The sequence below is a fragment of the Microcebus murinus genome, chromosome 4 (assembly GCF_040939455.1).
Source record: "Microcebus murinus isolate Inina chromosome 4, M.murinus_Inina_mat1.0, whole genome shotgun sequence".
NCBI lineage: Eukaryota > Metazoa > Chordata > Mammalia > Primates > Cheirogaleidae > Microcebus > Microcebus murinus.
In genome coordinates, this window is record NC_134107.1 from 81,378,164 (window position 1) to 81,404,311 (window position 26,148).

Consider the following 26,148-nt stretch of genomic DNA (forward strand, 5'->3'; position numbering starts at 1 on the left):
TTTGAGTTATGTTCTTTCTATGCTGGGTTTGTTGAGAGTTTTCATCATGAAGGGATGATGGATTTTATCAAATGCTTTTTCTAAATCTATTGAGATGATTGTATGGTCTTTGTTTTTATTTCTGTCTATGTGGTAAATCACATTTATTAATTTGCATCTATTGAACCATCCTCATATCCTTGGGATGAAACCCACTTGATCATGATGTATTATCTTTTTGATGTGCTGTTGAATTTGGTTTGCTAGTATTTTGTTGAGGATTTTTGAATCTACATTCATAAGGGACATTGGTCTATAGTTTTCCTTTTCTGTTGTGTCATTTCTTGGCTCTGGTATCAAGGTGATACTGCTTTTATAAAATGAGTTATGGAGGGTTCTCTTCTCAATGTTATGAGAGTTTCAGTAGAATGGGTACCAGTTCTTTGTAGGCCGGGTAGAATTCAGCTGTGAATCTGTCTGGGCCAAAGATTTTTTTGTTGGGTGATTTTATATTACTGTTTTAGTCTTGTTATTCATTATTTTTCTGTTCAGGATTTTTATTTCTTCCTGATTCAGTCTTGGGAGTTATGTGTTTCTACAACTTTATTCACTTTTTCTAGGTTTTCTAGTTTTTGTGCATAGAGGTTTTCATGGGTAGCTATGGGTGATATTTTGTGTTTCTGTGGTTATCATTTGTATTGTCTCCTTTTTCATTTCTAATTGAGCTTATTTGAGTCCTTTCTCTTCCATTTCTAGTTAATACTACTGTAGTTTATTGATTTTGTTTATCTTTTCAAAGACAACTTTTTGTTTCATTGATCATTTGTGATATTTTTTGATTTTCATTTCATTTAATTCTGCTCTGAGCTATTTCTGAGTTATTTCTTTCCTTCTGCTAGCCATGGGTTTGGTTTGTCTTCTTTTTCTAGTTCCTTGAGGTGCAACATTAGGTTGTTAATTTGTGATCTTTCTGTCATTTTGATGTAAGCATTTAAGGCTATCAGCTTTCCCCTAGCACTGCTTTTTCTGTATCTCATAGATTTTGAAAGCTTATATCACCTTTGTTATTCAATTTGAAAAGAATTTTTTTATTTCCATCGTGGTTTCACCACAAACCCAACTAGAGATGGTGGACATCATACTGCTTATCCAGCCATTGCATACCATTGTCCTCCCCAGGAAGCTTCAGCTCTTCAGTGTTCTTGTCACTGGTCCCCATACAAACATATCACAACATTTCCTGAGACTGCAGTGACCACAGGAGGCTGGAGGGTGCTGGGGGAACTGTGCGATCCAAGAGCTTGGACATTTGGAGCAGGCTGAGTTCAGGGGAGAGGAGAGTGCAGCAAACAGGGGGGTGGGAAACTCTTGGGAAAATGGGGACCAGAGTGTCAGGTCTCTTCCATTCAGACTCTTCTCCACCTTCTCCCCTCCCCCCCGTCCCTAGCTGCCCATGCTACGGTGGCAGTTCCCACATGAGTCGGCACAGGTGCCCAAAGGGATGATTGAGCTGGGGCTCTCAGGAGTGGCTCCTTTCCCTCTGTTGGTACATCCACCACACCCAGGCTTTCACAGAGTGGGGCTCGCACCTTTCCTCTTAAAGAGAGTGACCCCAAGGGGGCCGGCAGCCTGGTGCTCTATTCTCAAGAAGTTCCAAGTTCACTGGCAGCAGCAGCTTTGGAGCTGGTGAAGGTAGAGAAACTCTCTAACAGTTTGGAAGCCTGCAATCTGCCAGAGGTGTGAGGGGAGGGAAAACAAACACCCACCCCTACCTATATTGTTTCCACTGGGGTCCGAATTCCTCAGGGACTAATCTCTGCTTGAAATCTTGCTCCTTCTTGTTCTGCTCTGCAACTTCTTCCCTTGGAATCTCCTGTGGATTTTGGCACTTTTCCCTGAGAATTACACCTGGGATATGTTTATTTCATCAAAAACTTTTTCTTCTTTCTGAGACAATCTGGTGACCTATGTCTCTAGTCAGTCATCTTGCCTTCCCTCCATAATTCATAATTCTACCCTAATGGTGAAACCTCAGCAACCAGTTACTAACAGTTATTGATGTGTAATGTGCTACATAAAACCTATGCACATTATTGACTAAGTATTACTTTTTATTAAAATGTTTGTTGTTATTATTTATATGTGGCCTTTTCAATTGAGTCTACCAAAGTGATTCCTTTGTACTGGATGGTTCATTGTAGATGAGTAAATCACATGGGAAAAATAAAAAATAACCATTGTGGCCTGAGTTACTGAGTATATTTGTCTGCATTAATCTAATCTTCTAGATAGTATCTGAGCCTCCTCTTCACTTGGTGTTAGGACATGTCTTGGACTTTGCTTTCTTGAGTGATTGCTGTGCCTGCTTCCCTTTGTTCAGGAGCACATTCCTGCATATGTTTAGAAGTAAGAGGTATCTGTCCCTAAGCAGTATTTATAGGCATAAAATAGAACTGTTATAGGATACCATAACATAACATAGTTGGTATCAAATTTCTCACATTAATTCCAAATGATCTAAAACAAAGACTTGTTCAATGTTTTGAATCTCAACACATTGAATTTTTTGCTTAAAGAAAAGCAGCAGGAAAGTCCTGAAAATCAAATAATAGTTAAAACACACTGAATAGTAGATTTATAATGTAAAAAATACATATACAGGAGAGATGCCTGTTGAATCAGTAAGTCTCAGAAACAGTCATACACTGTGATATTATCGATGTGAGAAGGAGCTAGAAAAGTTGCTCACCATGAGGAATCAGTCTCAGCAGCAGGAGGATGTTCTTAGGGAGTATACCTCATGAAGGGATGAAGGGACAAAAGATAGTCACACCACAAGCACTCAAGCCTGGCACCGCCACTTGCTGTCTACAAGGAGAATGGGCAAAAATTTCACAAAAAGTCAGTGCACAACTTCCTGCTTGTTACCACATTAATTTGTCATAATTTGACTAATTTGATCAGTAGTCAAGACTAAAGCCTGTCCTTGCTTCAACTCCCAAAGCAGGAAGACTCTGTTGGCTTCTTTTTTGTTGAGGAGAAATTTTTCTATCTCAAGTACTACTTCTTCATCTGAAAAATAATAGGGTTAAACTAAATGACTCCAGTTAATTAAAAACACCTCTATAACACTGAATAATTACTATTTGAAGTTTTAGGTCCTTGTTTCATGTCACCAGTACAATCACAACAGCTTTAAAGGTTACAAGGAGATATGTATTTTATTCATTTTTCAGCTTTAAAAGTCAAAGGGTCCTCAAGAAAAGAAAATTTTCTAACTGAACATTAGATCAATGGAACGAATGGATCAGATAGCAATGTTACAGCAATCCCAGGGGGCCCCAGATTGAGGATAGATTGAATCCAGGAGAGCACGGCTTCTGCTCAGAGCTTCGTGGTTTGTCATTTGCTCAACAGTCCTCACCATGAAGAAATGAACAGACTGTGCCCATTTTCCTAAATTGTCTATTTTCAATAAAACATTTATTTTAGTGATCCTATATAATAGCACTATCCCTGGGAAAAAAAACACCTTTCAGACTACTGCCCATCTGACACTGAATCATTACAGCCAAGTATAAAATTTAATGAGATTTCTATGAAATGACTGGCATCTGTATAACATTCAGAGACTACTGCTGTCACATATTTATCATCAAATCTATTTTCAAAGATTCCTTGTGTAAATTAGCTGCAAAAGCTTTTTAGGAGAACTTCTACTCCCTGACTTTTTAAAAATAAGTCCAAAGATAGCAAAAGTGGAACTATTATTAACAAGCCCTACAAAACAAAGATATTGACTGCATTAATATGTTAATGTAATTCACTCCTAAATATATACAGAAAGCTAATTGCAGCCAGCATTCACTACATAATATCTAAAAATATTTTTTCATAAATAGAGCACTGATAAGCCAATACTAATATAATAACAGTAAATTTGTCTTTCAGTTTTATTATGGTTGAAAATGTATTTAATCTCTCTTAGAAGGTAAATCATACCACCAATTTTTCAGAATGTCTTTACATAACTATATTCATAAGAAATCTTTCAGATTTATAAGGATTTAGAAAAATTATCTTCCATAGGCTATAATACTCTAAGTTTCCAATAATGATAAGCCTTATTATTAAATCATATGAAAGGTTTATTTTCTTCATTTATGGAGCTGTCATATTTATTGCCACTCTCAACTGACTGGAAAAAAAGTTAAATATATTTTTTGATTTAACGATGTAAGAGACTACTATATAAGATTTTTTTCTAATATAATGATAATGTTCTAAAACATTCTTTTACTTGCTAATTGTTATACAACATTCCAAACTCAAAACATAACTCCTCTGTCCTTCCTTCCTTTCTTTATTTTTCCTTCTTCTTCTTTCTTCTCCTCTCTTCTTTTCTTCTTTTCCTCTACAAATATTTATTGACGGTCTAATATAAGCCAAGTACCATGTTGTATATTCAGACAAGTGGAAATTATAGAAAAATAATTATGGTCAGTGTAACAAGAGTTATAATGAGCTAGAAAAGCTATACTCAAAACACTTGGATATAACATTACTGCCTGGCATTTGTTTGTAAATTATCTGTCTTTGCCATTGGATTTTAACACAGAGGGCTGAAACCCCCGTCTTGTCCTTCCATAAACTGTTGCCACCACCCATCTCCCATCTTTGAGCACAGTGATGAAAACATACTAGACACTCAGTAAATGTTTGTTTAGTTAAATAAAATATACTTACCATAGCACATATCACAATATGGAGATAGTCTTTAAAATAATAACTTTAAAAAATGATTTTAAAAGTAATATGTTTATTATATAATCCAAACAAATATGAAGAATAAAATTTAAATAACCAATGTCCTCACCTCCAAGCAATAACCCTGGATTGCACTTTGATGTATTTCTTTCCAGTCTTTTTCTTTGCATATTTGGCAAATTACTATAATACATTTATATTTACATACAATTTTACATTCTCCTTTATTTACTTATTATACTGTGAACATTCCCCATGCTATTAAACAGTTTTCAGTATTAAGCAGTTTAATGGCTGCCTAATATTTTATCATAAGAATTTAGAATTTAAATAGTACATGATTATTGGACAAAGAGTTATTTACAATAGTTTGTAACAGCCACAATCAGTGTCCTGGGTATATAAATCTTTGTCCCATCACTAATTATTTTGCTAAGGACCATATTTGGGCAAATAGACACATACAGAGAAAAGCACTTGAGGATTTATTAATTATGCTTAAATGCCATTTTTTCCAGTTGAAGTTTTGAACAATTATTTGTATTCTCTCTTCTTTGCATCCTTCCACATTCAGCATGTGCCTATTCCAAAGGTTTCCTGTCATCCTCTGGCCCTCAATCTCATTCTCACCCAATCATCCTTACTTTTGTAGTTAGTCTCATATTCCTCTTTAGTAAAAAAAAAAAAAAAAATGGGTATCTTCCAAAATGACCTTAATCAAATTCTCCCCTTGCTATCTCAAAAGCTTTCTTCGTTTCATTATTCCACCTCTTATTCCTTCATTTTCTTAGAGGAAAAACTGCCACTTCTAAAGGCCGTCCTCATTGTCTTTGCCCATAATCTCAACTTTCTGCACTTTCCTGATGGAATAGTCCCTAACTTCTAAATCTTTGGTCTCTGTTACCTATTGCTGGTTCTTCTCAGCCTGGGTAAAATTCTCATCCCTCATTTCCTAAAAATGTCATTTTTCCTAGGGAGATTTTAAACTCTTTCTCCATCTCACTGTACCTTTATTGTCGATGTTCTCTACTCAAAGGTTTTCACTAACTGCTCCATCACTTTGGCACCCAATCATCTTTTAGCTCCTTACAGTGTAGGTCAGCAATTTCTGCTCAGATCTCCTAATCACCAAATGCAGAGAGCAACTTGCTACATAAGAACCAATTCAGAAAATGCTTAATTTTTTTCATTCAAAATGAAAGCATTTTTCAACTTGAATTTTTCATATTAAGGAATGGGAAAATGTCAGTAAGAGAATTGCCATTGCTTTGTAGCCACTAAGATATAAATAGCTGTGCATTTTTAAAAATTCCATTAAAATTCACCATTTTAGGAATAAAACACAATGGCACATTTCTCCTCAAATCAGGTCATGATATTTGTCTTAAAAATGAAGTTATATGTGCATAGATTAGTCATCACTATTCTGTAACATTTTGTCATGATCAAAAGGGAATTATCCTTCTTTGATTTACTACCCTTCTCACCCCTACCAAAAAAATAAAAAGAATCTAATCACAGATAACAGTCTACTTTGAACTCCCCCAGAGTTCTATGTATGCCTCACTTCTGGTACATGTTCTTAGCTTGTCTATACCATCATTATTTCAGAGCCTTTCATATCTCCTTTGTTAGAGTCTGATGTGTACTTGATAGTACACATCACAGTGTTTGTTCACTGAAGGTTCCCTGAATGTGAAAATTAGCCCCATCCATCTATAGCTTTTTAGTAAGGATGGGATCATTTTTGTTCCTAATAGCCTTGCCTATCATTTTCTGTTGCTCCCTCTGTAAGCTGTGATTGATTTCAACAGCTATAGTTGATATTGACATTCACATCCTTGTGTTTGCTTCTAATTATTTTTTTTCTTTCTCTATAAAATATGATGCTAATTGGTAGTTGCTTCTAGCCACAAAGTGCAAGAAAAAAATAAGATCTATAATTAAGTCCCCCTCCCCCCCAGAAATCTGGGAAACCAACTTGCATCCCGTGACTTTTTGCTCTCAATTTTCATTACTAAATACATATTTCATTAAGATGATTACACAGTTTGATGAGATGCATACTGAAAATACAATTTCTCATGGATCCTCATAATGGTTTGTACTTAACTTTATCCATTGCCTTTGACCTATAGGTCCCCCAGGTCCACCTGGGGTAGTAATTGTTGAGGAAATAACCGAAAGCACGGCCACACTCTCCTGGAGTCCAGCAGCCGACAACCACAGCCCAATCTCCTCCTACAACCTGCAAGCTCGCAGCCCATTCTCCCTGGGCTGGCAAACAGTAAAAACAGGTAAGAGGCTCTAAGGCAATGTCAGACATAATTGGAGCAGCTTCCTATCTCATGAGCTGTATTTGCTTACAATCGCAAGAGGATCTCTTTTGGATCCTGAAAACCTTGTTATTCATTACCATATTGACAAAGGTTTGCTTCTTTTTAGGAACTCAAGAAAATCAAAGTACCTTACTTTCCTCTCATTTCAATTCCCCAAACGGGGCCACATCATGTTGATTTGTTTGTTTGCTGACATAACTTTAGACTCACATAGATGTTGCAAAATTGTACAGAGTTCCTGGAGACCCCTTCCCCATCCCCTCCTCTTTCCCTAATGACAATATCTTTTATAACCGTAGTACAATTATCAAATCAAGAAGCTGATATTGCTACAATGCTATTAACTAAACTCCAGGCCTTATTCAGATTTTACCAGTTTCAATATACAAATTTTTAGTGTATATTTCTATGAAATTCTATGAAATTTTATTACATAGATTTGAGTAACCACCAAGACTATCTGCCTTCAGTTCCTTATGCTACCCCCCTTATAGTCACATATCTGTTTTATTTATAAGAAGAAAATCTAGCATAAAATTACATCATTTAAAAGCAGTGCAGCATTTTAATACCTGCTTCTAAGATGTTTGCATTATAGTTGCATTATTTAAAAAATTATTTTCATACCTAATGGTTTTCTTTTCATGTTATAACTAACCTTCCCCTATCTCTCCAAATATGGCTATCCACCAGATATATGCAAAATCACACTCACTTGATTGTTATTAGACACTTATTTAACATGTTGGTCTTTGCAAAGTGTACAATAAGTCTATAAAATGGAATCTTCAGAAACAGTTGTTCATACTGAGTAAGGATTTATTCTTCTGTTTTATTTTAAAATTGATTTACCTGTTTAGAAGTGAAATATAAAAATCAGTAAAATATTTGAGTGAAATACCATAAAACTCAACCAGAATATTGTGGGAGTGGAATGGTTCATTTTATTGCTTCAGTAAATAAAATTTGAGCAGAAACTTATTTCTGTATAAAACATTACATTTGTGAAGAAAGGAAATATATTTATGGACATGCAGGGTATAATTCAAATTTTTCTTGATATTTAGGCTTCTGTATTAAATAAGACCTGTTTGATTATCATTTTAGTGTGTATATACATGTTTATTATGCATGTATACATATTTACTTTGTAATATATGTAATTGTATTAGCTTCATTCCTGACTCTATTAAAACCCTGTGATACCTCTGCAGACCCCAAAATTGGGAGCATCTCTGGGTATGGTAGTTAATTCAGGAAGGACACAAATTCAAACCACTCAAGCAGAATTACTGAAGAATTCTTATAACCTCTACCCCAGTGCTTCTATCTTATTCTTAGTATGACAGCTCACACCTTTTACTCTGCAGCTAAGAAACAGACTTACCTTCAGGTCTGGGGTTGTGCACCCACCTAGCCCATCCTCCTGTCTGCATCCTTGCTCCCTGCCCACTCCTACCACCCTACCCTACCAACTTACTTTTGGGGAGGTTTTCCTTGTGGCCACATTGCAATACATGTGTATGTTTCTTTACTCATCCCATACCCATGGCAATCCAGGACATCTCATCCTCCACCTTCTACATCCGTGCTTTCCTAGCTACACTTACTCTCTGATTCATGTCTTTGGGTTTCTTTCTTGGTTTACCTGTTTCCACCTTTTGTTTGTGTGTGTGTGTGTGTGTGTGTGTGTGTGTGTGTGTGTGTGTGTAGGACTTAGGAATTTGGAGTAAATGTTGTTTTTTGTGTGTATTTGTTTTAGAAGCCCCTAATACAAAATTGTATCTTTATCTTGCTAACAGAATGCTGGAAATAGTTTAAAGTTGAGAGTTCTTTTTTAATCCAGTTCAGTAAGTATAGTACTTATTAAAACAAAACAAAACAAAAAAACCACTTAACCTATGGTTATGCTGTATTTATAGGGAAATATAATTTTTTATGAATATATTTCTATAAATTATCAATCTTATTCACTCTTCATAGTTCTAGGACTCTCACCTAACTCATTTCTCCAAAAGCCAGCATTAATTGCAGCTATTCAAGAGACATGCCATCTTCAGGGCAGGCCTGCTGAGGAGCAGTCCTCAAGCTTTGCGTACTCCAAAATAGCTGTTTTAAATGCTCTCTGGTTTAAGCTTAATCTGATCACAACTTCTTTCAGGGCTATGATGAGGCAGAAAGTCTCTTTGGAGCCACACCAGCTCCACTGGGGTGAGGACCTTTTGTTTTCATAGTTGCTCCCACAATCTAAATCAATTTAGTCAAAATAAACTCTAATCCAAAAATACCTAATAGAAAAAAAGATAGATGTGGAGTAACTCTCTGATTGAGTTAATGTAATTTATAATCTATTATTTGATTGAAGCACCTAAAGTTCCTTTATGTACCAAAAACGATATAAAGAATAGCAAGTTCCTCATTTTTGGCAAATGATGTAATAAGTTGCACATGAACCTTTCAGAGGAGTACATCTTGGGGTTAATTTATGAACACTGCTTCCTGTAAATGAGACTCAAATGTAAATGGGAATAATGTATTCGTCTTGAAAAAAGTATGAAAACAACCATAGCAAATAGATAATTTCACTTGCAGACCTTTTTCTTTCAAACAAATTGCTTTTAAGTTAGAAACCTGACTTTCTTCTTCATACTACTGAGCAGTATTAGCTGATCTAGTTGGTGATTGTGTCTACTTGGGAATGTCAAATCACTTATAATTATAGAATTGATTGATGTTTGTTTATGTAACTCAGATGTGTCTTAAATAGTATTCTATAGGTGGATATGTCTTCTATCTATGGATAAGTTTTCCACAGATTGATTAGGTGTTTAAATTTTTTAATTTGATAGACTTATTTAATGTTTTATTAATTAAATTCTTGGATGTAATTCTTTTAATAGGAAAGGCATTTCACCAAGAGTCTTCCCTTGAGTTAATAAAAGATCCTCCACTGTCATGTTCTCTCTGAAACACAATGTATTTTTTGAAACCAAGTTGTCCCTACTGTTCCAGAAAGAATATCTTCATACAAAGATGCTATAAAGCTTTCAAAAATCTTACTTTGGTATAAATTATACTTTATCCTTAGTCTCCACAATATTGCATTTCAAATCAAAATCTTAATTTTATTTTTAAAAAGTTCATTTCTAATTTGTTTCATATTGCATGATATTTTGTCAAAACTATTAGTACCTTCAACTCATGCTTTTACAATTATTTTACATTACATGCAAGTAATAATGCATTTAGAATTTTCAAATCTTTTTTTTTTTTTCATTTTAAAGATAGGTTAGAATTAAGGGTGGTGGACAGGATATAGGCTTAGAGAGGGAGTTTTTACAACCTATCATTATGACCGAGAGGATATACATATGTGTAGCCTTGGAAGGAAGGATATTTTTATATTCACTTTCTTTTTAACATAAAGCCTGTAATAATTTCCTTAAGATTCAAACAAATTAATTAATATTGCCAATTTTAATCACACCATGCAATTTGAACTCTACTTTCATTTGTTCAATAAAAATTTATTGAGCACCTTCCAGGTAGTATTCTAGGCACTTGTGATATATCAATAAACAACAACAACAAATAAATCCCAGCCATTGTGAAGATTGTATTCTCATGGGTGAGGAAAAACAGTAAACAGAGAAGAAAATAAGCAAATAAATTACATAGTATCTTAGAAGTTGATGAGTGCTATGGGAAAAAAAAAACGTGGAATAAGAGAAATTAGAAGTACTATGGTAGAGTTAATGCATTAGTGCACTTGGGATGCCATAACAAAATACCATAGACTGGGTGAATTAAACAACAGAAATTTATTTTATTACAGTTCTGGAGGTTGGGAAGTCTAAGATCAAGGTGTTGACCCATTCAGTTCCTTGGTATGGGTTATTTTCTTGGCTTGCAGATATCTAGCTTTTCATGTCCTCACATGACAGAGAGAGAGCATGCATGCACACAAGAACTCTGGTGTCTCTTTTTATGAAAACACTGAGATCACTGCCCGACCCTTATGTCTTTATTCAACCTTAATTACTTCCTTAGAAGCCTCATCTCCAAATATAGCCACATTAGGCATTATGGCTTCAACATATCAATTTTAGAAGCATGCAATTCAGTCCATAGAAGAAAGGTTGCATTTGAAATGAAGTGGTCAGAATATGTTTCATTGAGAAGGTACATTTGAGTGAACTTTAAAGGAGGTGTGGATTTAGTTATGCCAAGATCTAGGGGGAGATAGTCCAGGTAGACGAAGCAACCAGTACAAAAGTATTAGAAGCATTACATACAGAAGCATTAGAAGACCAGTGAGGCAGGGGCAGAATGAGTTTTAAGGAGAATGGTAGAAGATGAGCTCAGAGAGATATTGGCAGGACCAAGTCATATGGGTCTTGGGTTTTCATCCTGAGAAAGATAGAGAACATTGTAGGATTGCTATTTTAAGTCTTATCTTTTAATATAGTCATTCAAGCTATGTTGAAAATAGACTATGGGAAGGGTTAGTGGAGAGTTACTAAAGCAGTTAGGAAGCTATTGCAGTTGAGAGATGATGATGTTTCAAAGTGACAGAAGTAGAAGGCATAAAAATGGTCAGGATTTGAAAATATTTGGAAGTTAAGGCCCACAGAATTTCCTGATAAACTTGATATAAAGAGTATAAGAGAAAAAGAATCAAAGATGACTATAAGATTTTTGACCTGACCAACTCAAGGATGGATTTACCATCAATTAACATAGAGAAGCCTTTATGATTGGAACAGATTGGGTTGGGAATGAGGTAAGTAATTCAGTTTGGAACATGATAAATTTGATACATCTTTTAGACATCTTAAACAGATATTTAATATAGGGAGTTGGATATATGTATGAGTCTGGAGTTTAAGAGAGAGACTTATGATAAAGTTGTATGTTAGAAAATTATTGGCATATACATTATATTTCAAAACATTAGACTGCATGTCAACTCCATGAAAATAAGTATAAAATAAAGAATAAAAGACCATAAAAATTGAGCCTGAAAACATTTCAATAGTAGGAAGTTATGGAGGAGAAGAAAAACCAGCCAAAGGAGACAGAAAGATAGCAATCATTGTAGTAAAAGGAAAACCAAAATAATGTGATGTCCTGGAAGACAAAAGTATAAAGTCCATCAAGGTAAAGAGGCTAATCAACTTTGTCAAATGCTGCTGACATGTCAAGTATAATGAGGACCGAGAATTGCTTATTGATTTTAGTAACATGGAGGTCAATGGTGACCTTGACAATAGCAGTTTTATTGGAATGATAGGCATCAATGGGTGACAAAAATGGGTTCAAGAGAGAATGGGAGAAAAATTAATATAGACAACTCTTCTAACTAGTTTTACTGCAAAGAGATGTAGAGAAATCAATATATTCTGAAGTCATAGATGCCATGATTTGCTTATACATTAGTAGAGCAAGGGAGAATGAAAGGAATCCTCAGTAGACCTAAAATTTTGGCTGCAACATCCATAAGAAAGCTGTTGTCAATCCCTGAATAAAAATGTTGAAGAACACTATTAAAGTAGTAATGTCTAACAGGCCATTGAACATATGAGTCTGGATTCCAGGGAGGAAGTGCATGGCTGAAAATACTTGGGTCATCAGCATATAGAGGGTATTTAAAACCAGAAGACTGGATAAGATCACCATGTAGAAAAAAAATGGAAAAGAGTTAGTCGAACTTGGTTGCACCTGGAAAATGAAAAGAAACCAGCAATGGAGAGTGACAAGGCATAGTGAGGTAAGAGAGAAACAGAAGTTAAGTTTTGAAAAGTGTTTCAAAGGGAAGTGTGATCAATTGAGTCTAAGGGTGATGATAGATAAAGTAAGATGAAGAACAGAGACCTGGTCATAAGGTTTCGGTAACAGAGACCATTGGTAATTTTGACAGGAGCCAGTATGGTAGAAAGCTGGAGGTAACAGCCTGATTGGAGTGGGTTCAATAGAGAATGAAGGAAAATATTGAAGGCAGTAAGTAATGGCACAAATAGTTCTCAAGTTTTGATATAAAAGAAACAGAGAAATTGGGTGAAGGCAAGAAGGAGAAGAAATGTTAAGAGAGCTTAGTTTTTGCTTTACATGGGAAAACACCTGTGTGCTTGTAACAGGAAACATCCATTCGAGACATCTGTGGGGGAAGAAGAAAGGGCTGGTTCTTCTTCTCCACAATACCTTAAGAGGGCCACCGCTCAAGAAGGTTAAAACTTTCTCAGTTTTTATTAGAGTAAAAAGTTGAGAAAATGTTCAGAGAAGAGACTGAGTATAGAAGGGAGTTTGCTAATGACAGATCATGAATTCCAAAGGTCACAGTGGAAGAACTTGAAGAATTAGAGATATGAGCTGATCAGAAGAAGAAATATACAGATTATGTGGAGATTAGAATAAAAGGAATGAGGGATGGCCCAGGTGTCTAGAGTTACTTGTGATTACTGACATAAATAGTAAGGTCAACCCTGGTGGACCCAAGGAAAATATTGGTGATACAGTGTAGGTTGGGGCTTATTAAGGCCTGCGTGTCTGGGAATCTTTTCTTCCCATCTTATGTTTAGCAAGCATAGCTCAGGATTTCGCCAAGGTATGGACTGAATTGTGGCTCCTTTTACCCCCACCTCTTGCATTCCAAGTATATTTCTCAATTGCCAGTGTAGCAAGAATGGACAGACTTTTTTCTACATCTTCCTGTTACTGCTAAAATATCAGCTCCGCAGTACTGTGACATTTGTCAGGCATCCCACACTGCCTATTCACTGATCATTTGCCTTTCTCAGAGCTGCTCATTTGGTAATGTGTTTTTGGTACATTTCAGAAGAGATTTTCATGGAAAATCCAAGATGATTTCATTCCACCTTGCCATAGAAAAACTGAACTGAGTCATCAACTCAGGATCCCCACCCCCTTGGCTTCACCACCATGCTTACACAGAAATCTAGGACTGATGTAAATCCAGATGATTTTTGCACACCACAAAGGAGATTCTCCATGTTCTACCTTTTCACCCCTGTAACATATATTTTTTCTAGGAATATTTCTTAGACAGAAGAGAGGAGTGAACAAGAAAAACAGTCCCAAATAGAGCATATATGCTGTGTAAAAAATACTTCACACCATGGTAATTGTATTGACAAACAATTTCATGCTTTGATAAAAATGTAAATGTAGTACAAAAGTCACTCTAAGGAGAGTTCAGAGCTTCCACTTAGATACCACAAGCTGTGTTTTTAGATTAGAGAAGTATATTCTTAATTTGCAGCTTGGAACTGCCAAGTGATTAAACATGTTTGCCAGAACAAGGAGAGGCAAACAGCTCAATAAATTTCCTAGAAATTGAAGAAAAACTCTTTGATTAAATTTTAGTTCTACTTGGCCCCTTATCTGGGGTTGAGGAGTTGACAAAATGATTTTTCCTGTAGACAATGGCAAGTTGTGTATAAAGATAAGATGAAAGCATTCTAATTTGCTGCAACAAACTTAGCCATAGGCAAGGGCTTATTGTCTGAAGACTGATTTTCACTTGCTAATGACACTGGAGGTGACACCATGACCCTGTGTTATAAGGACATAACTATCTGCTTACTGATTCTGTTAGTAGTGGTGATATTCTTGATTGTTATTTGTAGCATTTTTTTCAGTTCTCCTAATGACATGAAATCTCCTTCCTTTGTAGTCCCAGAAATCATAACAGGGGATATGGAGTCAGCCATGGCTGTGGACCTAAATCCCTGGGTGGAATATGAATTTCGAGTGGTGGCCACCAATCCAATTGGCACTGGAGATCCAAGCACCCCATCTCGAATGATTCGCACAAATGAAGCAGGTAAAAATTTGGGAGAGTCAGAATACTATTTGGTGTGCCTCTAATGACTTTGGAAGCAAGTTGAAGTAACTGTGATTATTCCATTGCTTGCCTTCGTAGAATTTGTCCTGATTCATCTACTTAGACATCATAAAATCATTTCCTTTAAAATAATTCTTCTATTTTGTTTTCAGACCTTTTTCTCCTTGTTTCCACAAATAAAGTCATCTAGATGCTTCAATTTTCTCCCAACCCTTACACCCATCTTCAAGTTACCATGAAATTGAAGCATTGAAATTTGAAGCAATTAATTTATTCCTCTAATAATATACTTGTTCAATGCAGCATATTCATGAAATTCAGAATAAATCAGCTCACCTTCTTTTTTTCCACTTATAACACTTTCCTTTAATTACAATGTACTTAGAATTATTTTATGTTGCCCTTCACCATCTAACCTGTATAAATCACACTTTACACAAACAGGCATTCCTTGGTCTCCTGCCATCTCGAAGTCTGTGTGTAAAATAAATATTCATCTGCTTTTTGACTTAGAAAACAGCATTCTTCTGGTCTTTTAGAATAAGTATCTCTGATCAAATGTTTCTAATGACCACATAAGTGGAAGTAACAGCTTTATTTAAAAATAAATTTTAGAATTTCTTGCCTATCACATGGAAAGAGAAGAAGAAGAAGAAGGAAAGAAAGAATAAAGAGTTTTCGGGTAGATTTTTGATTACTTTGAACAAAGTCTTACTAACATTCATCTTTTATGTCCCTATACAATTTTATGTTGAGAAAGTACTTGGTAAGGCATTTACTTAGGAAAAATACAAATATCAATAATGTTGATGAGAATAATGTGAAAACAATTTTAAAAATTAGTGGGGGAGAGGAATAGAGATCAGATACAAGGAGAAAAATAACCAAATTTTAATGTTTTTATGCTCAATGCATCAATGATAATGTTTTTATGCTCAATCTAAAATAAAAGTTCACCGAAATGAAGATTTGTCTTATTTGTTCACTGTTCTATATTGTAACTTAGAACAGTGTTTGGCATTGATATTCGATATATTGTATTTTAAAGGGAATATTTTTTTTCTTTCCTTTATATACCCCTAACCACACCAATACCTAGGTCAGAGACACATGTATTTGGAAGACTAAGAATTAATCGTGTCCATTTTGTATGATAATTATGGAATTTGACCAAAGATATGACTTTTTACTTCTAACAAATTAAATGATTATAAGTAATCATTAAAACAAACAATCAAAAGAGTTGATTCTTTCTCTAAAGCATACTCTGGCCTTTTAAAAAAAATCCCAAATGGTAAATTTATTGTAGTAAGTGCAAATAACCATAATACAAAAGATGTTCAGTTTTTTTCCAATATAAAAATTAAACAACCGAGAAAATAAAAGGTAAAGTAGCCTAACTATTTCAGAAAAGATTCATCCATAGAAAATCCAACCTTTCTACTTTTGTGATTTGCCTATTACAGGTTGCTTTTTCTGCTACTTTTTCAATAGTGTGAATTTTAAATTGAACATTAATTGCCTGGTTGGATTTTCACACATCCATAAAATCAGCCATGCTTTTATTGTGTACAGGTGTTCATTAATTAAGAGCATAACAGGTTAGTCGTTCTTCATTTTATGTACTCACTGTGTAGATATTGAAATCACTGCCAATAGTTGTACTTATGCTCACATATTTTCTAAAAAGCCCTTCCTTTACTTTGCATATTGTTAATTGTGTTTAAACAAAGGCAAAGATTACTGCCTAAATCAGAGACTCTCTATAAATATTCATTTCAAAAATAAATAATCCATTTGGGATGAATAATCCTTTTAAACTTTTTACAGCATGAATCTCCTTGTGCTATTAAAAAACATTTTAGCAAAAAACACTCTTAAATTTCAAGCTAAATTATATTCTGATAATGCATTTTAAAAGACTTCTTCATCTATTTCTGCAGCTACCTCAATCATGTATTGCCTGCTTTTCTATTTTATCATGAGTTCTATATACATGGCATACTTTAGTCCATTAAAATCTTATGGAAGGAAAGAGAAATAGCATGAAAAATGCATGAAGTACTCTCCTTTGAAAGCAAGTTGAAGAATGTTTGGATTGCCTTCTTTTATGCTTCTTGTGCATTGGTACCACACAGGGCTAGAGCCACTAATGGTGTTGAACCAAGTATTGAGTTTTGTGCCTGTTTTGTCAGGCGACACAGATTAAAAGGGACACCAATATCTTGAGACATCCTCTCAAATGATGCACTCTGCCTCTATTAAGTACATATCCTGTATTTCAAAAGATAATCCTGTTCTTATGGGCCAACTAAACTTTGAAAATTGACAGAGCTGCTTGAGAGAGAAAAGGTCTCACATTTAGGATGTCGAATTGAAAGTTTTATGCCTCTTTGAAAATCTCTTATTTAATAGAATATTCTAAATTCCAAAGAAGCCTTAGTAAAGCATTTGTACCTTAGAATTACTCCTTTCCCACACACCAAAAAAATAGAATTTTTCTTGCAATTTTCCTCTAGAGTATACTTTGAATTTTCCAGCCACCAAAACACTCTTGGTAGTCAACAAAGATGAGATAAATGAATTTGATCCAACTTCTTGGTATTAGGATGTCAAAATAGTAATACAAATGTAAATTTTTTTACTTTAATGCATATTTGTATTTATTTATAATGCAATTTTCTTATAAGTTTTAGTTAGAAATTATATAGGTATGTAGGTAGGTAGGTAGATAAAAAGAGATAATCCCATGTTTAATATCTGAAATGTGTTACTATCATCAAAAGAGTATGTAAATTTGGGATAAGGTAATGTAAATGCTTTCTCTATTATTTAAAAAGATGACACTCAAGAGACAAAAATCACATTTCAGAAAATGAATTTGAAATATACATTATATTAGAAATGGAAAAATATAAAGTGAATACGATAGCAGCAATTCTCTCACTTAACTGAACTTTAATATTCTATAAGTTACATATTTGTAATACTGTTGAAAGTTACATGAAAGAGAGAGAAGATAGACTATGTAACTTGTCATTCACAAAAGTTTGTTCTCTATAGCATAAAATTTCTATTATCTCCAATGATCTTGGTAGAAATCTCAATATTTGCAGTTTCTATATTTTAAATTTTAATGAACTATATATACACATGCATGTATTCATGTACATGCATATATGTAAATGTTATTTTTTAAAAGAAAGAAAGTTTTACCTATAATTCAGAGTTTGAGTTTAGAGTTGGATTAATGTTCTACTATGCCACTTAATAGTAGTGTGAACATAGGCAAGACGTGTACATCATTTAAGGCTTGATGTTCTCACTTATAAAATGGGGATAATATAACAACCTACTCCTTCTGACCATTGTATTAAATAAGATATTGCATGTAAGGAGCTTAGCATAGTGCCTGGCACATGACAAATGCTCGATATTAGCAACAATTTTATTATTATCACCACCACCATCATAAATTTAAATGAGCTGTTACTTTATGAAATGGAAATTTACAAAGTAGTAATCATGAAAAAGAATATCTTTTCTTACTGAGGAAATATTTTCAGGTTAAGCAAGTGTTTGCTGTTATAGTAAGAGCCCTCCAGTCTCTTGGCTTGCTGCTCTGCAGTTGGCTCCTCCAAGACCTTCATTGTGAGAAGTCCCCACTGCAGACTGTGAGCCCTTGTGCCCTGCCACCCAGCCCACCCAAACAATGGGAGGGTCAAAACTTTTCAGAACATGATACATACTGCAGAGCATGCCTCTCTGCTAAATCATCTTCCCATGATGCTTTCTCATTCTGATCTAGCGAGTACTGAGTCTATCGGGCGATGCTGATATTGTCCCAACATGTAGTCATTTTCTTTGGTCCCCATAGCAAAGACAGGCAAAAAGAATTGACAAAGTGTTGAATGAAAGACCATATTTAAAAATATTTTTCACATTCAAATAGATTTCCAGTTGCTCTGTACATTGTTTTCTGCCCCACCACTCTCTTTTGATTCAAATGGAAAATGTCACATACATATTTCTGGCTACACAAGGAAAAATATTTTTTCTGCATTTAATAGATCAATGCTCCATGAGATAAATGTATTATGTAAACAATAAGAAGAAAATCTCCCCTGAAAATCTCTCTTAGCACTTTCTGCACTGTATTATAGTTACATAACTGGTTACTAAACAGACTGAATTCCACTGTAAAGTATATACATAAAACAGTTGTATTCTTCTCCCACCATTGCTCTCTAATATGGTCCGTATGATCAATCTCCAGCCTCAGTCCAACTATATCTCAAGCACTAAAGGTACTAGAGCTGTCTCATTTTCAGATATTAAAATTTCAGTTTACTTTAAATAAAATTTGTAATCTCGCATCCAATTCCATGTTCTTCCCTTCTATCCCAGCACAGGCCTCCCCCAAGAGCTGTGATCTGTCTTTTCCTCCTTTGTACTTCTTCCTCTCTTCCTTCTAGCTGTTGGTCTGGCACTTCCTAGGTCAGAAAAGGAGAAGGAAGAAACTACTTAGGTGGTACACTTTGTGTTTCTCACATGGGTGTTAAAATGCTCCATGTTATGACATTTGTCCACATGCTGCTTCTATCTCTTGCAGGATGCATTGAGTTCTTTGGACACATCTTACCCCCTAATAGGGGTGTGATCCCAACAAGCCTGTTTAAGCCCATCTCCCATAGAGTCCACTTTGTCCGCAATTACTGTTTCACATCCCTGACCTGCTGCACTCTAGAAATACAGGATATTCTCAAGAATTATTTTGACCTCTGCTCTAGTAGCACCATTTGTGAGAGAGAGAAAAAATACACACACACACACACACACACACACACACACACGAATATATGAGCTGAATAGGAGTAATGGGAAAGCATCATAAAATTGGTTTCCCTATTTCTTAGCAAATCTATGGTTTTCTCCAGTCAACTTCACATTAGCATCTGAGGTTATGTGTGATTCATTTCAAGTTCAGAAATGACACATTTAACTTCACATTACAATTTCTTTAGTCATATGTTATCTCTGAGTGCTGAAAGGAACTTGCTGTCTTCACACTTATATCTTCATAATTCTTGTCCATGATAGTTATTTAGGAAATTTCCTCAGTTCAAAAATTATGGCAGGGACACAATAGAATATTATTATAATATAGGATAGGCTGGATTGGTTTTCTCTGGGAGTATATAGATTGGTTTTGTAAATGGCTTTTAATGAGGATTTGATGTACAGGCCAAGTAGGAATTGGACAGAATTATTTACTGGCAGCAATTAGAAAATCCACCTTTGTCAGGCACTGCTATGTATAGAGAAAAGGTATATGTATTTTTTAAGTCTTTCCACTCTATGTTTCTAAGAAAATATTATATGAAAATATAAAGCAGTCAGCAGGAAAAAATGAGAAAATCTAAAAAAAAATACTACTAAATGAACGTTATGGTTCCTTCAATCTTATGAGTAATTCAATTATATTAAACAAAAGAAATGGTTCTCAATAGATAAAGAAAAGACAAAAATCATGACAAGCAACAGATCTCTAAGATCAAATCTCAATGATTAGGAAAAAAAGGAGATAACAATATGGCTCATATAGCTGACAGTATTTTTAAACTGTGAAACTATTTTGGTCCAGACAAGGCTTTTCTACAGAACATATTCAGGAAATAGGTCTTCAGTTTCAGAGGCAGTTTGTCAGCAGAGATGGTAATTTTAACAAATGCCTTTCTAAAGGAAACCTGGCCAAATACAAGGCATGTATTTTTCTGACAAGTAGCTTCTCTTTGCTGCAATGGTTCCAGTGAAGAAGAAATGGGGAGGGGCAAAGTGATGGAAGAACAATGGAAGACTTGAGCATGAAAGAAAAAGGGGCAATGAGAGGTTATCACCCCAGGAGCGAATGTGAGACACTCAGGTTAGACTTTCCCTATCTTCCTAGACATGGTGATACCATACATCAGTCATCAATCACAAATGATGTTCCAGGTCATGTGCCAAACACTTTCCCTTCGTGATACCATTTAATTTTCACATCAGCCCTTTCACACTCCTCTAAAGGAGTTTGTCCATGTGTTACATAGGAGAAAGGAGAACTATAAATTTTTAAAAACTTGCATAAGGTTACCTGGTGAATAAGTGGCAGATGGAATTCTAATCCAGACCTTACTCCGGAGATGATACCTCCAAAGTTATCTCCTCTCCCTGCATACTGCCTTCTTTTTGCCTTTTCTTTCTCTTCTTTTTACCAACAAATCTCATAAAAAGATTATTTTTCCTATTATGCTTTTACTCTCTTTTGGACCCATATAAATAAAGAAAATATGAGTTGAGGTAAACACCATTTTTTGTATATGCTCGCCTCCTCTGTTCTTGACTGTTGTTATTTATATGAAGGTTCATAAATTAGAAAATTCTTACATTTCCTGAAATAGTTTAGCAAACTCTTTTGCAAATCAAAGAGGGTGTATTGCCTAGATTTCAAAATTAAAATTAGCTATGCCAAAATTGAAAGTATAAATCCTATGGTATTACCAAAACAGTATTATCCAAATATCTAAGAAGAATATTCTGTTTCAAGATCACATGTATATAGGTTCATGACAAACTTTCAGTGCTTATCAAAGAACACTTCACCACTTTCTCTTTTTTAAATCTAAGTAGATAACAATATTAGATAACATTTATTGATTATAGTTCCAGGCACTGTGATGAATAATTATGAAAATAACCTTAAAAACTAGATACTATTATGATCTCCATGAGGCAACTAAAAGACAGAAAGCTTAAAAAATATTTTCAGCCAAGCAGACACAATGGTAGAATGAGATTCAAGCTCAGATCTTACTTCAACAAGAATATCTTTACCATTTGTACATACTACCTTATTTATCCTATTCATAAGAATAAAACCATTACTTGAACTGTTTAGGAAACACTATTGTTATTTTTTTATTTTGAAAACTCTTTGAATTTAACTCTTTATAAAGTGAGCTTAAATGAAAATTAATTTAAATATTCATGCTTATATACTTAAATTTGGGTAGAAAAAAATTTTCTATAAATGTCCCTCTTGACTTCCACCTTTGCTGTATAAACAACCTCCCCTCCCTCTGTTCCTTCTTCTGCACCTGCCTTTGCAAACCAGTTGCTGGATAACCATTAAGCTCCTAAATTACATGGCCTGCCCAGGTCTCTAATAAAGCTATATTATTTAATGAGCCATGTAAACACTAACTGTAATAGATATTGGAAATTTTTCAGAGGAAAAAAAGAGATTGGCAAATAATTTCATGTTTTCTTCGGTTTAGTTGAAAGCTAATTAAAGCATGTTGTTAGAGTGACTTTGTTCAAACTACTATACTTAGAGTTCTTTCTGCATGCTTAAACTAAGGTAGTACGTTATATTTTGTTCATTCTGAATGTTTACAAGAATGTTTCCAATGTTTAAGATGAAAAGAGACTAACAGTTTATATTTCAACATGCCACATAAGACCTAAAACAGTGAGGCATTTATACCTTGTGGGCAAAGTATCAATTACATTACCTGCCCATGGAGGAGCATTGCTAAGAAAGAAATGCAAAAGAATCAGTTTAACCTCCTAACCATGTGTATAAACTTGCTTCTCTAAGCCAATATGTTCATGAAATGTATCACTAGCCAACTGAGGGAGAAAAGGGCCTAATTCTGCTTAATTCTAAATCATATTTTTATCAATTATATTGAAATTATATTTGGTTTCTAAGCAAATATATGTTTCTCTGAACTCAATAAAGCTTTTTCTAGTTGTTTGATTACATTAATTTTATGCCTCTAACAAGAATTATAGAACTTTTACACCAGAAGAGCTCTGAAAGATTAAGTCAAATCCCTTCATATCATTAATATGTTGCTTTATAAAGGGATATAATTAAAATCAGTGGACTCCAAAGCACTGACTGCAGGGATAATAACTGTGTGCCACTGACTTGAAAAGGAAATGAATGTGCATGGGTTGCACTGGTCTTCTGCATGTAATTAAGAAATTTAAGCCAATTAGAACCAGAGTTCCCAGTTCAAACGTTGTGCCCATGACAACAAACACAATGCGTGAGTTACAGCTATTAAAGACTTAAGTTTTCTATTAATTGTTCCTATTATATAATAACTAGTATGCTTCATTTAAGAGTACTTTTGCATTTACACAACTACTATTGAAACACACTGAACCATAAGTTCCTCTTTTTGTATCATTTGTTGCACATTAAAACAGAAGGTGGGTGAGAAAAGGGGATCTTATTTCTTTACATTAAGTTGACTATGGGCTATCTTGTCTTGAAAAAAAATTAGCAGCAGTAAGAAAACCTCAAAGACTAATTTTAAATAATAAAAAATTTACAGAATTTATGTGATTTATAGATAGTTTGATGTGGAAATTATCCACGTAGACATGAACCAAATCATAATAAGCTTTATTTTGCTTTCTTAGTTCCTCAAAGTAGAAAATTTCACCAAAACATTAACCAGTTTCTTTTTATTTATTTTTTTACTCAGAAAGCTAGAGCTTTTGAAAAATCTAAATGTTTTCTAAAAAATAAAAGTATTAATGGATTGTGAAACAATATTACTAAAGCTTCAAAGGTTTTGATTTCCAATAGTTACTTATATTTCATCCTGCTCATGTCTTTTATTTTATTTTTTTTATTTTGGCATATTATGGGGGTACGTTTTAATGTTTCAATAAATGCTCTTTCCCCCTCTCCCCCCACAAGTCTGAGTTTCCAGCATGACCATCCCCCAGATGGTGCACATCTTGCTCATTATATATGTATATACCCGCCCCCCTCCCACCTGCCCAATACCCTATTATTGTAGTACCTATGTGTTCACTTAGGTGCTGCTCAGTTAATACCAGTTTGCTGGTGAGTATATGTGATGCTTGGTTTTCCATTCTTGGGATACTTCACTTAGTAGTATGGGTTCCAGCTCTAACCAGGAAAATATAGGATGTGCTATATCACCGTTGTTTCTTACAGCTGAATACTACTCCATGGTATACATATACCACATTTTATTAATCCATTCTTGGATTGATGGGCACTTGGGCTGTTTCCACAGCCTTGCAATTATGAATTGTGCTGCTATCCATTTGAGTGCAGGTGTCTTTTTTGTAGAGTGTCATTGGATCTTTTGGGTAGATGCCCAGCAATGGGATTGCTGGATCAAATGGTAGATTCACTTGTATCGCTTTAAGGTATCTCCATATTACTTTCCACAGAGGTTGAACTAATTTGCAGTCCCACCAGCAGTATAGGAGTGTTCCCCTCTCTCCACATCCACGCCAGCATCTATTGTTTGGAGATTTTTTGATAAAGGCCATTCTCACTGGAGTTAAGTGATACCTCATTGTGGTTTTGATTTGCATTTCCCTGATGATTAGGGATGTTGAGCATTTTTTCATATGTTTGTTGGCCATTCTTCTGTCTTCTTTAGAAAAGTTTCTGTTCACGTCCTTTGCCCACTTTTTAATAGGGTTATTTGAATTTTTCTTGCTGATTTTCATGAGTTCTAAGTATATTCTAGTTATCAGTCCCTTATCAGATGCGTAGGATGCAAAAATTTTCTCCCATTCTGTAGGTTGTCTGTTTACTTTCATGACTGTTTCTTTGGCTGTGCAGAAGCTTTGTAGTTTGATCATGTCCCATTTATTTATTTTTGTTGCTGCTGTGATTGCCTTTGGGGACTTCTTCATAAACTCTTTGCCAAGGCCGATGTCTAGGAGACTGTTTCCAACATTTTCCTCTAGAATTCTAATAGTTTCATACCTTAGGTTGAAGTCTGTTATCCAGCATGAGTTGATTTTTGTGAGAGGTGAAAGATGTGGGTCCTGCTTTAGCCTTCTACCAGTGGCTATCCAATTTTCCCAGCACCATTTATTGAAAAGGGATTCTTTTCCCCAGCATATGTTTTTGTCTGCTTTGTCAAAGATGAGATGGCTATATGAGGATGGTTTTATATCAGGATTCTCACATCTGTTCCACTGGTCCATATTCCTATTTTTGTGCCAATACCATATTGATTTAATTACTACAGCTTTGTAGTATAGTTTGATATCTGGCAAATTAATGCCTCCCATTTTGTTTTTGTTGCCTAGAATTGCTTTTGATATTTGGGGTCTTCTTTGGTTCCATACAAAGTGTAAAATTATTTTTTCTATATCTGTGAAGAATGCTGATGGATTTTGATAGATATTGCATTGAATCTGTAGATCAGTTTGGGTAGTACAGACATTTTAATGATGTTGAGTCTGCCAATCCATGAGCATGGTATGGATTTCCATCTGTTTACATCCTCTGCTATTTCCTTCCTCAGTGTTTCATAGTTCTCCCTATAGAGGTCTTTTACCTCCTTGATTAAGTATATTCCTAGGTACTTTAATTTCTTTGTTGCTATTATGAAGGGAATTGAGTCTTTGATTTACTTCCCAATTTGACTGTTGTTGGTGTATATGAATGCCTCTGATTTCTGTATATTGATTTTGTATCCTGAGACTTTACTAAATTTATTTTATTTATATCAGCTCCAGGAGTTTCTTGGTTGAATCTTTGGGGTTTTCTAAATATAATATCATATCATCAGCAAACAGTGAAAGTTTGATCTCTTCTGCCCCTATTTGGATACCTTTAATTCCACTTTCCTGTCTAATTGCTCTAGCCAGGACTTCCAGCACTATGTTGAATAGAAGTGGAGATAGTGGGAAGCCTTGTCTGGTTCCAGTTCTAAGTGGGAATGCTTTCAATTTTTCCCCACTCAGTATGATGTTGGCTATGGGTCTGTCATATATGGCTTGTATCATTTTTAGGTATGTTCCTTCTATGCCTATTTTATTAAGTGTTCGTATCATGAAAGGGTGTTGAATTTTGTCAAAAGCTTTTTCTGCATCTATTGAAAGAATCATGTGGTCTTTGTTTTTGCTTCTGTTTATGTGGTGAATTGCATTTATAGATTTACGTATGTTGAACCATCCCTGCATCCCTGGGATGAAGCCCACTTGGTCATGATGGATTATTTTTTTGATAAGCGTCTAGATTCAGTTAGCTAAGATTTTGTTGAAAATTTTTGCATCTATATTCATTAGGGATATTGGTCTGTAGTTTTCTTTTTTTGTTGCATCCTTTCCTGGTTTTGGTATCAGAGTAATATTTGCTTCATA

General features: G+C 34.8%; 1 protein-coding gene across 2 annotated transcripts in view; it reads left to right on the forward strand.

Annotated features, from left to right (window-relative positions):
• The window catches only part of CNTN5 (contactin 5), a 1,190,057-nt gene that overhangs the window by 1,108,027 nt on the left and 55,882 nt on the right, over positions 1–26,148 (forward strand). For both annotated transcript variants that reach the window (XM_076002462.1, XM_076002463.1), the window contains exons 17-18: positions 6,885–7,043; positions 14,779–14,928. In XM_076002462.1, the coding sequence (XP_075858577.1) occupies positions 6,885–7,043; positions 14,779–14,928 (309 nt within the window). The remainder of the gene's footprint in view (positions 1–6,884; positions 7,044–14,778; positions 14,929–26,148) is intronic.